The 15,381-nt window shown below is 51.6% G+C and overlaps 1 protein-coding gene across 7 annotated transcripts in view; it reads right to left on the minus strand.

Moving 5' to 3' along the window:
* Positions 1–3,793: 3,793 nt before the first annotated feature.
* Akt2 (AKT serine/threonine kinase 2) overlaps positions 3,794–15,381 on the minus strand; it is a 52,992-nt gene continuing 41,404 nt past the window's right edge. For all 7 annotated transcript variants that reach the window (XM_003461993.4, XM_013159155.2, XM_063252760.1 and 4 more), the window contains 9 exons: positions 15,114–15,245; positions 12,453–12,518; positions 11,315–11,383; positions 10,441–10,563; positions 8,978–9,106; positions 8,603–8,817; positions 8,014–8,101; positions 7,800–7,902; positions 3,794–6,370 (listed from right to left, as the gene is read on the minus strand). In XM_003461993.4, the coding sequence (XP_003462041.1) occupies positions 6,291–6,370; positions 7,800–7,902; positions 8,014–8,101; positions 8,603–8,817; positions 8,978–9,106; positions 10,441–10,563; positions 11,315–11,383; positions 12,453–12,518; positions 15,114–15,245 (1,005 nt within the window). In that variant the 3' untranslated portion in view covers positions 3,794–6,290. The remainder of the gene's footprint in view (positions 6,371–7,799; positions 7,903–8,013; positions 8,102–8,602; positions 8,818–8,977; positions 9,107–10,440; positions 10,564–11,314; positions 11,384–12,452; positions 12,519–15,113; positions 15,246–15,381) is intronic.

The raw sequence follows: 15,381 nt of genomic DNA on the forward strand, positions 1-15,381 counted from the left end.
CTGGGTTCCCATATCCCTCAAGGTGAAGGCCCAGGGCTGCGTGTGGTGGTGCACATCTGTACTCCCAGCATTCTGGGAGAAGGATATAGGAGGATCACAGGTTCAAGGCCAGCCTGGGAAACTTAGCAAGATCCTGTCATAATTCTTGTTTTGTTTTTTGAGACAAAAGTCTTGCTATGTAGTTGAGACTGTTTTGAACTCAAGGCAATCCTCCTGCCTCAGTCTTCTGCGTGCTGGGGTTACAAATGTGTGCTACCACAACAGGCTCTGTCTTAAATTTTCAAAAAGCATCGGGGATATAGCTCCATGAAAGCTCTTGGCTCATGGGCCAAGGATATAGCTCAGCAGCACAGTGCCTGCCTGGCAAGCACAAGGTTATGAGTTTGATCCCTGGTACCAAAAAAAAAAAAAAAGCTCTTGGTTCAGTTTCCGGTATGAAAGGGCAAGGTTGAAGCCCTAGGTCCCTCTATGTTAGTTATGTCTCCACTACACACACACAAACCTCTCTGAGCTCATCAATCCCAAGCCTACCCACCTTCTCCTCTCCAGCACTCACACTACCCTTAGGCCTTTGCACTGGCTCTTCCCTCTGCCTGACACAGTATGTTCTTTTCCCAGATACTGTTTCCATCCCAGCTCTCCTTTCAGGTGTTTACTCAGATGTCACCACATGTTACCGTCTCCACAAAAGGCAATGCATCATCTGAAGGATTTCCTGTTCTTATCCCTGCACTTACTGTGCCCTTAGCACTTGCTGCCTTGTAGCCAAGCATGTATTATTGTCCTCCTCTTGACTTGAATGTGAGCACCATGTGGGCAGTGAGCATCATGGGCATTTATTCATCTTCTTCCTTCATGCCTATGACAGGGCCTGACATAGTAATACATAAATATTTGTTGAATGATTTAGGAGTGTCTTGGTTATTCTTCTCATTGCTGAGACAAAAATAGCCCACTCTCAAAACGAAAGAAGAAAAGGTTGATATAGCTCACAGTCTGTGCAGGTTTCAGGCCACAATCAAAGCTCCAAGGCAGGGTGGCATAGTAGAGGGCAAAAGTTCATGGCAGCAGAAGATACTAAAAGCGGCCAGAGCAAAAGGGGGAAGCAAGTCTCTTTCCCTCCCTTCTATCTTATGCAGACTACTTGCCCTAGGGAAGGTGTGGCACTCACAACCCCCAATCCCAGCACTAGACAATGAACCAATCACAAACTCTACATACAGCAACCTCTGAAAAACCCACCCCCCATGACCACATGAGGCTTTGGGGGAGCATCCCAACCATAACAAACACGGTGGACATAATTTAGAGACAGTGGTCCAAAGGGTCTTGTGAGGTGATGACACTGAAGATGAGACCTGAGAAAGAGCCAGGACTGCAGAGGAAAGACCATTTTAAGTGAAGGGAAGTGCGTGAGCAAAGATCCCGAGGTAGGAAGCACTTGCTGTTTTCACTGAGAAGTTAGTGCAGCTGGAAAGGGGAGGGGAGGCTTCAGGTGCGCCGCTAACCTAGCTTCCTTCCATTCCCACTCCAACAGAGAAAACTTGGGCTATCCCCTACAGGGTACAGACCTAACAGACACCTGCAAGGGCCCATCAATCACCACTGCAGGGAGCAGATGGTCATCATGCACTGCCTCACAGGTTAGGGGGGGGCGTGTTTGGCTCATCATGTGAATTCAGCCAAAAGCAACTTGCATTTAACCAGAGACACAGCAAGCAACAAGGCCTGACAGAAGTCTGCAGAGTAACTGTCCCATGAGTTCCCAACCTGGCATCTAGATCCAGTGTGGGTTCCTGGGCATTAGCCAGGAAGATGCTTTTTTTTTTTTTTTTTTTTTTTTTTATCGGTACCAGGACTCAAACTCACGATCGTCTGCTTGTAAGGCAGGTGCTTATGCCGCTGAGCTAAATCCCCAGCCCCCCATTTTGTTATTTTTAATATGCAGATATTACTCGTGACTATCAGTAAAATGGAATTAAGGTCTGTAGAGGAGCATTGTGTCGGTGCTGGCTGATTCTGGGAAGTAGACTCAGTATGGAAGACAGAATTCTTGTTTAGGGATAGATGTATGCATATGAAGTGGGGAGGAGAGGTAAAATAGATACAAAATGCCAATTTTGCCAATTAGGAAAACATGAGGAACCTAGGAAAAGGGTTTTTTTCCCTACACTACCGGAATGGAACCCAGAACTTGAACATGCTAGGCTAATGCTTTGCCAGAGCTACAATGCCCAGCCCTATTTTATGTATTTTTTACATAAAAATTGTTGGGACTTACAGAAAGCTGAAACATAGTACAGAGCCATCTATCCTACACCTGCTTTACCTACTAAGACTTAGTGAGGCACAGCTGTCAGGACTAAGGGGCCAAGTTTCACCTGCTATGAAATGAAATCCTTGCCTGACTTTTCTGTCCCAGGATCCCATCCAGAGAACCTCTAGTCCATCTCCTCAGGTCTCTCCTGGCTCAGCCTGTGTCCATGTTTAAATCCAAGCTACTTGCAGGATTTCCTTGTCTTTAGCAAATGACTGTGACAGTCCCGAGACCTCCTGCTCAGGAACTCAGTGCACTGTCCAACTGGGGTTCGCTCATGGTCACCTTTCCCTTGGTTAGACCAGGGTTATGGTGTTTCTGCTTTTCCTTGAGACGGGGTCTCACTATGTAGCCCAGGCTGGCCTCAGATTTGCAGTGATCCTCTTGCCTCAGCCTCCCAAGTGCAGGGATCAGCAGCGTGCTCCTGGCCATCTCTGGGATTGTGTATTTTGGGAAGAGGACACAGTCAAGAGCAATCCTGATAACCTCCCAGCAGCGGTACACACTGTCAACATGATTTACTGCTGGTGCTAACACAGCTGTTGTCAGGTCTCTGAGAATCAACTCTCCTCCATTCTGTACTCTAGAGGAGCCTCCCACCCTGTGCACCCCACACCTGTGCACTTCTTCTCATTGCACTTTCCAGTGCAAACTCTTTTATACTTGAGGGGAAAATTCCACACTGCGCAGTTTTCTTGTTTTCCAGCTTTTGCCTCATTGGTAGAGAGCTTTGAGGCTTCACAAATACCAAGCACACCCAACCCCTTCTGGGGTTCAGCACAGTGCCCCTCTGTACATTACTAGACGCTCTAGGTTCACTGTACTTCTGCTCCAGCCCTAGAATCATCTTAGTACCATTTCTGAAATGTTTCCTGCAAGTCTGTAGTTATTTCAAACTTTTAAATATTTGAGTCACTATAATTTTTTTGGAAAACTCTCTGACACATATTAAGATCCTAGAATGTAGGCCAAAAAAGCATAAATGGAGATGGGTCCTTAAGGTTTATTACAGCACTCCAATAGTAGGAAACAAAAGCAAAACCCTAAACTTAAAGTAAATTTCTAGCAAGGGGCAGCTCAGTCAGCACCAGGCACCAGAAGGTCCTCAGAATGCAAAGGTGAGGCTCAGATAATCAGTCCTGCCGGGCAGGGCAGTACCTGGTAGGAGAGTGATACACAAAGGCGGGAGGAATCTTTTTTTTTTTTTTTTTTTTTTTTTTTTTTTTGAGACAAGGTCCCCGCAGTCCAGGCTGACTTGGAACTCACAGCAACCCTCCTGTCTCAGCCTCCCAAGTGGCTGGGATTGCTCATGTGCATCCCCCATGCCACACAGGAGCAACCTACTTAAGCCATCACAGTACAGTGTTGGCTCAGAGTCTTGGAGCCTGGGGTGTCACTTTCTTCTTATACATTTGCATTTACACACACACATCTTCATGAAATGTTGAAAATGGACACCAAAAAAGACCAATATACTCAAATTTGTAAAATTTATTAAAACTGTTCACCTTGAGCTAAGAAGCACCAATACATCTAAGGATACACGTCCCACTAAGAGAAGCAGGTGACCAGTGTGGGACCTGCCCATGCAGCTTGAGAGGAGGACTAAAAGCATGAGGTAGACAGGAATGTGCCCACACTGGGAGACCTCAGTGAGCCACGCTGTGCCGGGAGAACAAACTGTCCACATCCTTCACTGCGTGGCCAGGACTGGAGGGAAGAGCAAAGGGCGTTTCTTTACAGGCCTTTGTGAACCTTACAAGCACCCTGCACACATACCTGGTTTGCAATTAAAGACAATAAGGTCCACACATAGTCAGAAAAGCCCCCACCAACAGCAGCACACCAGCACTCTGCACCGTGGCTGTGGCAGATCCCAACATGGACTCAACTTTCCCATGGTCCTCACTGAAAACCTCGTGCCCCCACAAGACCTGACATGGATTCATCTGTGCCGCCCTCTGCATGACATGATCCCTGCTGCAGCCAGGTGGCTTGGCTCAGTAACTCAGGCGTGCAGACGGAGACCTAAGGATAGCAGTCCCAGCTCCAGCTAAAGGGACGCAGTAGCCAGAGGAGTGACCCCCCAGAGCTAGAAGCAGCCATAACCAAAGGCTCAGGTGCTCCTGGCTGATGGCAACCACAAATACCATTAACACACCACAGATCCTAGGGCCTCAAGGCACCGGTGTGGAAGGGGCTGTGAAGTAAAGCCCCACTCTAGGGCTCTTCCGCTCAGCTCCAGGGCTCACCCTCCTTGTTTGGGGCCACCCAACCCTCCCACCACTCCACCTGCTCCGCCAGCCTGAGCAGCATTTGAGACCCTGGAATGGTCTCTTGTCTGCCACACCCTGCCCTAGGCCAGAGGACCCTTCCCAAATTTCCAGCTGTTTCCCTCAAGACCTCCACCCTCTTCAGCTTAGGCTCAGCACCCACCTGCCCACCTCCCCTACTTCCTCCCCTTGGCTCAGCAGGGCCCAAAGAACAGAGCAAGGGAGAGGTGGGACGGTGCCCAGAGTAGACTCCAGAACCATGGCAAGGCCAGGCAGGCAGTGGCCGGCATAAGTGCAGGCTGGCCCCATTCTGAAATGAGTGTCTTTATTGCTTGTACCGTACAAATACAGGGAATAAGGCCAGTGGGGAGTGGGAAGAGTTGTCAGATAAACCACATACACACACAGAAAAGACCCTGACCAAGCCCTCTACCCCCCACATGCCTTTCTGAGAACTGCCTAGTACGGGAGGTGGGGCAGGGAGATCAAGATCATGAAAACTGAATTCAAAACACCCCAGGACATTGAGGGGAAGGGGAGGGGACGGGCAGCAACGCGCCCACTTCCCCCACAGGATGAAGCGCTCAGGCCGGGGTGGGGCCCGAGCCAACACACACCACGCGCACTCGAGGGCTTGGACACACCACCCTTACACATGTGCACACACAGCCATGCACGTCTGCACCACAACGTAGTCCACAGTATGGACACAGGCTCTCGCTCATGTTCACCTTAAGGCTTCAGAAAGTGGGCCCTGGAGATGGGGGCGGGGAGGGGGCTGAAACCCTGTTTGCAGAGGCTACTGTACGCCAGTATGTACCAGACACCCACCCCACTTCCTCCTTGACCCGAGTCCACTGGGCCCAATACTGTCTCTGAGAGGGATGTGTAACAGCTGTGGCTGGCGTCCCCCTTCCCCAGGCAGAAAGAAGAGGCGACCCTAGCTCCACCCTCCAAGGGGCCGGGCCAGGTTCAGGGTCCAGTGGGAGGTAAGGCCTGTTGGAAGGAAGCCCTGGTAAGGCACGGGGCTGTGGGCAGGGTAGGCAGGCTGCCCCCAAAAGTTCCTCCTGCTGTACCCACAGGTCAGGAGAGCAGCTGGGGGGACAGGGAGGGCACGTCCCCTTCCTGGTTCCCTACATCATAGGTCCAAGGAGACCAAAGCCCCTGGTCCCATAGCTTCCAAAGACCTTCTGCCTGTCCCTTGACATTATTGCTTTTTTGTCCCCAGTGGGGTGGCACTGGGTGGACTGAGGCCTTTGAGCCAAGCCACAGGCACAGAAGGCCATCAGCAGTCTACTGGGGCATCCCAGAAGCAGCCTCCATCTAGAAGCAGCAGCGAAGGCAGCCGCCCATGAGTGTTTGGGCTGAAATCCAAGCCAGCCCTGCAGCTCCACGCTTTGCCCTCACCGGGGCTGGTGTTGATTAAAAACTGGACTCACTCCATCCTCCCAACAGCCCATCTTGGGGTGGGAGGTGGACAGTCCTCCAGCACTGGTCTGGGCACAAATGGGAGGCTGGTGGTGAAGGCAGGCTGCGGGAACGCTGCGGGGCAGACAAGGACTGAAGGAAGAGATCGGAAACCGGGAGGGAAATAAGGATGGGAACACAAACCAAAAAGGCAAAATAAAAAGTTTTTCTTAAAAAATCCACCCAGGCGGTGGACGGCGACCATGGGTGCGTCCTCTGGTGGTGGCAGCTGCTCACTCTCGAATGCTGGCCGAGTAGGAGAACTGGGGGAAGTGCGTCCGCTGGTCCAGCTCCAGTGAGCCCAGGCTGTCATCTACAGGGTGGGGGGGAGGTAGAGTGGGGTGACTGGCCTGCAGATGGTCAGGGACACCCCACTGGACTTCCCAGGGAACACCCCTCAGAAAAGGCTACACTGAGACCACAGGACAAGCCCTCAGCCAGCTGGGGCTCCCCCTGAGAATGGTCAGGGAAGACTCACAACCTTGCTGCTGAAGGAGCCACCCGCAACGACAGCCCACTTCCCAGGCCGGCCTCGGGCAGCCCGTCTGGGACACACCTGTGAGCCTACCCAGCCTCCCAATGTCCCCTTCGTCCCTCTTCTTCTCTACCCCGCACCACCACCAGGCTCTAGCTTATACCTCTCCAGCTGACTGCCCTGCCCTGCCCTGCTCACTCCACCCTTCCCTCTGCGTGTAGCCAGAGGAGTTTCTAGAGCCTGGATGCAGCCCTATCCCTTCGCACAAAACCCTGTGTGCTCCCCACGCGAAGGACCCCTGCTCAGCCAGGCATGACGGTGCATGCCTGTCATCCCGGCCCTCTAGGAAAATGTTCCAATGAGAAGGAGAATGAGGCAGGGGGAGAGGGAAAAGGAAGGAGGGGGAAAAAAACAAGGAAAAAAACCTGGAAACAAAGCTTTTGTAAATGAGGAGGAGAAGAGGGGTTGAAGGGAGGGAAAAGGAAAGAGGAAAAAAAACAAAAAAGCAGCAAGCTACAGCACGTACGGGTACAAATGCCCTATGGTGAATGTGATCACCATATCTGCCTCAAGTATACCAATAAAAAATGTAACAATAAAAAAGTTAAAGAATTCTAAGTTTCTGAGAGGCTGAAGCAAGTTCAAATCCAGTCTGGACAATTTAGTGACTTATTAAGATCCTGTCTCAAAAGTAAAGGGCTAGGGATGTAGCTTTGCACACAGCAGGGGGGAAAAAAAAGGTCCTCATTCCCTTGATGGCTCATTCCTGAGATCCTTTTCTGACTCTGACCCCCACGTCCTCCTACCTCCCCTGAACACCCCGGTTCCACCTGCAGACTGTTCCCCATCTGCAATGAACTACCTTCCGCCAGCACCCTTGGGGCACTCCTGGGGATGACATCAGTGTCAGGCTCTCCTCCCCTCTCCCCAGGATCTTTCGACCCTACACAGCCCTGAGCACTCAGGGCTGTTCCCCCAACCTGAACCGCTAGCTCAGTCACAGCCGTCTCCGGTCCAGCCTGGGTGGGTTCACAGTAAGACACAGACAGACACAGACAGCGGAAGACTCAAAAATTCCATCCAGCCCAACAACTGGTGTCTCCTGCCAGCCCAGGACCTGGAATGCACTGTGGTGACTCTCCCGGGTCCAAGAAGGACTGACAGCAAATGGCCCTTGCCCAGATGCACAGGATGGCCTGCGGGATCCTCCTGGGGAGCTGGGTCCACCTTGCCTACACCCCATCAGTCCCAGTGGCCCAATACTCACAGCGGTCTGGGGGTGTGATTGTGATGGACTGGGCAGTGAATTCGTCATCGAAGTACCTCGTGTCAACCTCAGAAGTGACCTGAGGCTTGAAGGGTGGCTGCAGCTACAGAGGACAGGAGCACATATTCAGGGACCCGGAGGACTGGCCCCAAGCCGCTCGTCTGTGACCGACCAGGCCCCTAAAGCTCCTGTTGGGGGAGGGTGGGGTGCTCACCTTCTTTTGCACCACATCCTGCCAGCTGATGCTGAGGAAGAACCCGTGCTCCATGACCTCCTTGGCGTCGCCAGGCCCCCCACCAAGCCTGGGCAGAGACAGTCATCAGCACCCACCTCCCACAGCAGCGGGCACAGCCTTAAGATTCTGTTGTGACCACAAACAACCACTCCACAGACGGGGAAAGAGCTCGAGGGAGGGAGCTCTGAGGCCAATGTCACAGCAGGAAGACCAATCAGGATACATGTGCACCTGCAGCCTGCCCTCGCCTTGAGTCCAGGAAGGAAGGTGACAGGGCAGGTGTGGAAAATGACTCATCTGTATCCTGCTCAGCTACATACAGCTCAGTGGCTCTAGGCCAGGAAAAGCGCTGCCCGACCCCTCAATGTCTCCATAAATCACCAATGTAGGTAGTGTCAAGGACTGGCCCCAAGTACGAAAGTGCCACATGTAGGGACCATCAGAGGCTGCACAGGGGACAAGAGGTACTGGGAACCCACAGAAGTGTCCCCGTGGGTACTACGGCCACCAGGCTGAGGGACAGTGGCAGCAGGGACACTGGGCTGGGTGGGGCAGCACCAGCCCTCACCTCTGTTTGGGGTCCTTCTTCAGCAGCCCGGCCAGCAGGGACTTGGCCTCGGGGCCCAGCGTGCGCGGGAAGCGGATCTCCTCCATGAGGATGAGCTCGAAGAGGCGCTCGTGGTCCTGGTTGTAGAAGGGTAGGCGGCCGCACATCATCTCATACATGACCACACCCAGCCCCCACCAGTCCACTGCACGGCCATAGTCGTTGTCCTCCAGCACCTGAGGGGCAGGGACAGTAAGTGCCAGGCGCACACCAGGGGCAGCGCAGGGAGATGTGAGGGCTCAGTCCCACCCTCAGAGGCCTGAGGGAGAGAGGCACACAGGTCCGAGGGGCCCGCCACCCTTGGTGTCCGCGCTCCTGTGACCCCAGCCCAGGCACCTCAGGCGCCAGGTACTCCGGGGTCCCACAGAAGGTTTTCATGGTGGCCCCATCACTGATGCCCTCTTTGCACAGGCCGAAGTCAGTGATCTTGATGTGGCCATCTTTGTCCAGCATGAGGTTCTCCAGCTGTGGGAAGAGTCAGTTTACAGGACACATGTCCTCCTAGGGCTCCCTGTCACTCCAGCCCTGCCCTCAGGCTGTGGCCTGAGGTGTTAACTGTCACACCTGGGGCTCCTGGGCATCAACCCTGTGGCTAGGATGGCCGCAGCATGTGTGAGGAAACACACACACCACTAGGGTTAAGTGTGTGCCCTTGAGCTCAGAGGAAGGCCAGACCCAACACTATTCTGTGCTCTGGCCACTCGCTAAGGGAAGACTGCAGTTTCTCAAGATCTACTGCCACTAAGGGCACCACCTTTCTTGTTTTGGTTTTTTTTTACCCCCAGTACTGGGGATCAAATTCATATCCTTGCACTTGTGCCACTGAGCTAAATCCCTGGCCCCTTGTATGTCATTTTAAATATTTTTCTTTTAATTATGAAACAGACACCAGGAAAGAACAAAAAACATAAAACAAATGGGCAATGCAGTGGTGCCTTTGTGTAACTTCCACTAGGTCAAGAAATTACATTGAGAGTGTCCCGGGAGCTCTATGTGCCCTTTCCTAGTTATAGGACCTCAGAAATAACTTAATTCCTTGCTTCTCTTTATAGGTTTTTTTCCCTTTGTCATGCCAGGGATGGAACCCAGTGCCTCTGCATGCTAGCCAAGTGCTCCACCACTGAGCCACATCCCCAGCCCTTCCTTTCTGCAGGCTTTAACACTGAGGGGCGACAAGCATATCTGTAAACACTGGCTCCGCCTCCTCCACTCTGGCTTTCCCGTGTGATGACTACAGGCTACGTCCACGCTCCTGAATAGCTGTGGTTTGTTCCCTTCCTGCTGCCTGGCATCCTGCCTGTGAAAAAACCACATGCATGTGGCCCACTCCCTGGCGGGGTGCATGCGCACGCATGCCAAGGTGAACGCAGCTGCTCTGCTGTGGAGGACACTGGCCTACTACTTTCCAAAGGCTTCCAGTAAGCTTCGTGCACACCTTACCCCTGCACTAGGGAAGCTAACGCTGGACAGCCACTGTGAGTCCCAAGAGAGCCTGAACTAGAGAACTAGACCCTGTCTCAAAGTAGCCTACATTTATTTTTTTCTGTACCAGGAATCAAACTTACAACCTTGTGCTTGCCAGGCAGGCCACTGAGCTGTATTCTTGGCTAAAAAACAATGTTTTATACATATGGCTTGTGAAAATGGACACTTTCACCAACAGCTGGGACTGTTCACAGGGCATTCGGAAAAGTCCTCGCCACAGAGCCATGAGGCTGACTCCTCGGTGTGAATCCTACACATGTACCACCCTGGGCCTGGATGGTGCTTGCAGCCGCCCACCCCAGCCACCTGCTCACCTTGATGTCTCGGTACACCACGTCCCGTGAGTGTAGGTACTCGAGAGCCGAGACGATCTCTGCACCGTAAAACCGTGCCCGATCCTCTGTGAAGACTCGCTCCCGGGACAGGTGGAAGAAGAGCTGCGGAAAGGGTGAGGAGCAGGTCAAACCCCAGCCCCAAGAGGAAGAGGGGCCCACAGCCACCCCGTGACACGGCGCCAGGGGGACTGAGTAAGGGACTGTGAATTGACAAGAGCTCACAGGAAGAAAGAAAAAAGAGCAGGGGATAAAGAGTGACAACAGCCAGCAGGTACCAGTGAGAGGATCTGCAGGACAGGATGAAGGGACAGGTGAAGGAGGGAGTGACAGCAGGAAAGCAAGGAGAAGCACAAGTCACGAGCAAGTGACAATAAACTGTGAGCAAGACCAAATCGAACGAAGCAAACAAATGAGCCAGTCTAGTGAGTCCATCTGCATGCAGAGGAGGGGCTGAGGGACAAGTGGGTGACAAGGGGACGTGGACATTTATTTGCATAAGGAGGGAAGGACACAGAGACCAGGTAGACTTTAACCCCTGGGTGCTTTCTCCACAGCCTCTAAGCACACCCTTCCACTTGTCACCCAGCAGCCCCACAGCCTCGCTCCATGCCTTTCAGGACTCAGGCTGGATCCTTCCTCCAGCAGCTCAGTCACCAGCCATGTGAGCCTGCAAAGCTACTCAGCCTCCTGAGCCTCAGTTCCTCCAGCTAGGAAACAGAGATGATGCCACCTGCTTCAGACAGCAGGGAAGGGGCTAGGCCTGGATCCCATTCAAAGTCCCTCTGGCCATTCCATCGAAGGTAGCCCCACCCCCGACAGATGTGTAGGAAGTCAGGCCATGGCTGCAGCTCACCTCCCCGCCGTTCGCATACTCCATCACAAAGCACAGGCGGTCGTTGGTCTGGAAGGCGTACTTCAGTGCCTGTGGAACAAGGGCAGGAGGGCACTGGGTCAGACATGGGGAAGGAGAAGGCTCTGCCCAGAATATGCACACAGACGGCCCTACACCCCAGCCTGACCACGAGACATGGAGTCCAGCAGATGGGTTCAACTCCCAGGCAGCACAGCTGAGGAAAAATCAGAACTATGACTTCTGTTTTAACAGTAAACTATACTAAACATTATCCCTTGCATGCACGCACGCACGCCCTCCCCCCCACACATACACACACAGTGGCTGGCCATGGCAATCAATGGCTTAGGAGCTCCATAGACAGGGTAGACAAACTATCAACCAACAAAGAGTGTTTTAGTTCCCAAACTATGCTCTAGGAAGCACTACAGCAGATCCATCAAAGATCCCCTGGGTAACTCTGGTCACCACACTATAGTGCTTTGTACTATCCTTCAAGTACCTTGTTAGATCTCATGTGAACAAACATTATGACTTAATAGGATACCTGACAGCAGCTGAATTAAAGAAATGGCACAGAGACTTATGAAGTCTCTAAATAAATAAGTAAATAAATAAATGGGCTGAGGATGTAGCTCAGTGCAAAGCTCTGGGTTCAATCTCCAGTTTACAAAAGAGGCACATGGGTTAACCTCAGTCTAGGCCACTGAACTGATAGCCACCAACCCTGATAGAGACTATGGCCCAAAAGATACCTCCCAAAGAGGTAGCCCCTTGATGTACCTTGACAGGAGACACAACAATACATTACGGAATTTTAAAATCAAAACAAAACAAAATATCCTCCCGTCTGGATGAGCTGGACTAAGAGACCCTCACGCAGACAGAGAGCAGCCACACTTCTTGGCACCGTCCTGTCAGGCGATCTCTGGTCCCTTAAGGTGCCTACATGAAGCCACTGTCTATGAAGATGATACCAAACCAGTGCTTGGTTCAGGCAATGCCTGGGGCCAATGCCCAACCCACACAAGGCCACCCACTGGAGCGACAGGTCTGGGCTCTTTCCCTCAACTCCTTGGCTTCTAGCCTGAAGTAAAGGCCTCCCTCCTAACTGCCTGAGAAGGTAGGTGCAACTCACTGTGAGGAAAGGGTGTCTGGTATTCTGGAGGACCCGACTCTCCGTGACTGTGTGAGCGACTTCATCCTGCAGACAGAGAGTGCAAGTGAGTGGCTAGGAGCAGTACCATGTCTACTGCCCCACCACCAGTTTTAACAGACAGAGCAGCAAGAACTTGGCGAAATGCAATTGCATTATACCAGCAAAAAGACAACAGGGCCATCTGTGAGCTCTCACTAAATAATGTACCCAGATAAGGATTATCAGTGGCTTGCCCCAAACCACAAGGTGAAAGTCAATGAGGACTTTACAACGGAAGGACGAGGGCTGTGCCACTAAACCCAGGCCAACTGTAACATCCTGCTATAATCTGGATCTTGAATGTCCCCCAAAGGCCCATGTGTTGATGGCCTGGTCCTTAGCTCATCATGCTACCTGCAGATGATGGAACTTCTTCTAAGAGATAGGGTCTAATTTCTATTCAAGGTAGGTCACTGGGAAAGTGCCTTCAAAGTGGCAGTAGGACCCCCACTATGATGTACTGTGCCAGCAGTACATCAGTAAAGGAGTAAGTAAAGGAGCTAAGCCGTCATGGCTAGAGACGGCCAAAGCTGCGAGTCAAAATAAACCTTCTGTCCTTACAAGTTGTTTATCCCTATTGTTTTGTCGTAATGATGCACAGCCCTACCGAGGGAACAAACAGATGTTATGAGACCCCTAAGATGCCACAGAGGATGTGGGAGTCAGCAGCTATAACGTGCTCTTGCCCAAAGAAGGAACTGGATCTAGCCAAGGCTGCAGAGTAAAGCAGCGCTTCTCAGGGTGTGGTCTGCACACAGGCTGCATTGACCTGGCCTGGGAACTTGTAGAAATGCAAATTCTCGGGCCCCACTCCAGCTCTGCTGAGCAGAAACTTGGGGGTAAGGTTGAAGGTGGGGGACATCCCTGCCTCACAAACCTCTGGGTGATTTGAACACAAGCCCAGCATCAGGTCTGACCAAGAGCAGGCCCACCAGGAGAGCTTCCAAATCTCAGCCACTCACAGACATCTGGAGCTGGCTCTCCCCTAAGCACATCATTCCCTGTGGCATATCTAAAGTTATTTTCTACCATCATGCCTGGTGGGTGCTGCTAAACCTCTCAGAAGGGAAAAGGCAGCCCCCCTGCTCCACGGTGAGAAATGATGTGGCCCAAAATATCAGTGTACTACTGGGGTTCCCAAGCCCTGCTTGGACCCACTGTATCAGGAACTAAGTTTCTTTTTTGGATATGGTCACGGCACTACATATTTTTAAAATTCTTCACCCATTAAGGCACTTTTTTTTTTTATTTTCGAGACAGGGTTTTGCTATGCGGTTCAGGCTGGCCTTGGGCTCACCTTGTAGCCCAGGCTGGTTTCAAACTTGCTATAATTTACCTGCCTCAGTCTCTCAAGTGCTGGGATTACAGGAGTGCGCCACCATGCCCAGCTTAAGGCACATTTTTTAAGTTTGTATGGGCAAAAAGATACGATAGCTAAAATATGCCTTAAAATACTCCCAAACCAAAAAAAAAAAAAAAGAGTAGAAGGCAGAGCTAATGAAATGAAACAATTGTTTTAACACAATCACTGCTACGTGACAGTCCAATATATTTTTCTTTTTTTTTTTTTTTTTTTTTTTGGTTTTTTTTTTTTGTCTTTTTCCTTTTTTATCGGTACCAGGGATTGAACTCACGACTGCCTGCTTGCAAGGCAGGTGCTTATGCCGCTGAGCTAAATCCCCAGCCCCTTATATTTTTCTTCTTAAAAATGTATGTATGTTTGAAATGTGTTACTATAAAATCTGTTAAATAAGGCAAAAAAAATAGAGTTCCATTTATGACCTAGCTTCCTACAGCCTCCCCGTTTATCATGGCAAGGGGCCTCCTTCGGGCCTTGAGAGCACCTACTGAGTGAAGCCCCTGCACTGCCTACAGCCCGGGGTGGGGTGTGGGAGTGGAAGGCAGGCAAACTCCTCCCCGGGCTCAGGCTCCGCTTCTCTGACAGGGCACTTAGAGAACTGAGCCCAGAAGATGGGGTAAATGAAGCTACAGCAGCAGAAGGCCGCGGTAACACTGCTCGGGCCCTGCAAGCACTCCCAAGTGCTGTCCCCTACCAGACTGTGGTCCCTGATAAATCACGACGGCAGAAGGGTAGCCGGGTGGGAGAGCACATGACTCTCATGCACAAGGCCCTGGGTTCCACCCTCAGCACCACACAAACGAACAACATAGCTCAGTGTTTTAGAGTGAGCTGTACTAGGCCTTAGCAGACCAGACCAAACCCAAAATGGAGTCACTCAAGCTTAATGCCAAAGAATCACAAGGATTGTTAGAAGTAGCGAGATCCTAAGACAGAGCAGTTTTTCCTCAAAACAGGAAAGTCCAGTCCACCTGAGCATAATAAGGAAGTCTTCCCTGCTTTAACTCCTGCAAAGGGTAACCTGATGTTAACCAGCCGGCCTTTCCCCTCTTATTGCCAACTTACAAAGCCCACTGTCTGCCATTGTACAGTGGAAGCTTTCACTGTTGTGCACAATGGATTCTGCCCCCAATTCATGAATCACAAATAAAAGCCAATTAGACCTAAAACTACATTTGTTGTCATTTTGCCTCCTGACATCCCCACAGAAGCGAGTGCATGGCAGTCCCCGGAGCACTTACCTTGGCAATGATGACTTCCTTCCGCAGGATCTTCATGGCATAGTAGCGGCCAGTGGCCTTCTCCCGCACTAGAATGACTTTGCCAAAGGTGCCTTTGCCGAGGAGTTTGAGATAATCAAAGTCATTCATGGTCTGTGGGGTGGAGAGAGAGCAGGGTCGGTCAGTGCTGGCACTTGGCCCATGGAAGGAAGTTTTAACAAAGAAAGAGAAAAACCAAAAGATGTTGCTTCGCTGGCAGAGGCTTGAGTGGGAGGGGCACCGGGCAGCA

Source organism: Cavia porcellus, unplaced genomic scaffold (assembly GCF_034190915.1).
Source record: "Cavia porcellus strain 051 isolate PalLab524CR breed Dunkin Hartley unplaced genomic scaffold, mCavPor4.1 scaffold_7, whole genome shotgun sequence".
NCBI classification, from domain to species: domain Eukaryota; kingdom Metazoa; phylum Chordata; class Mammalia; order Rodentia; family Caviidae; genus Cavia; species Cavia porcellus.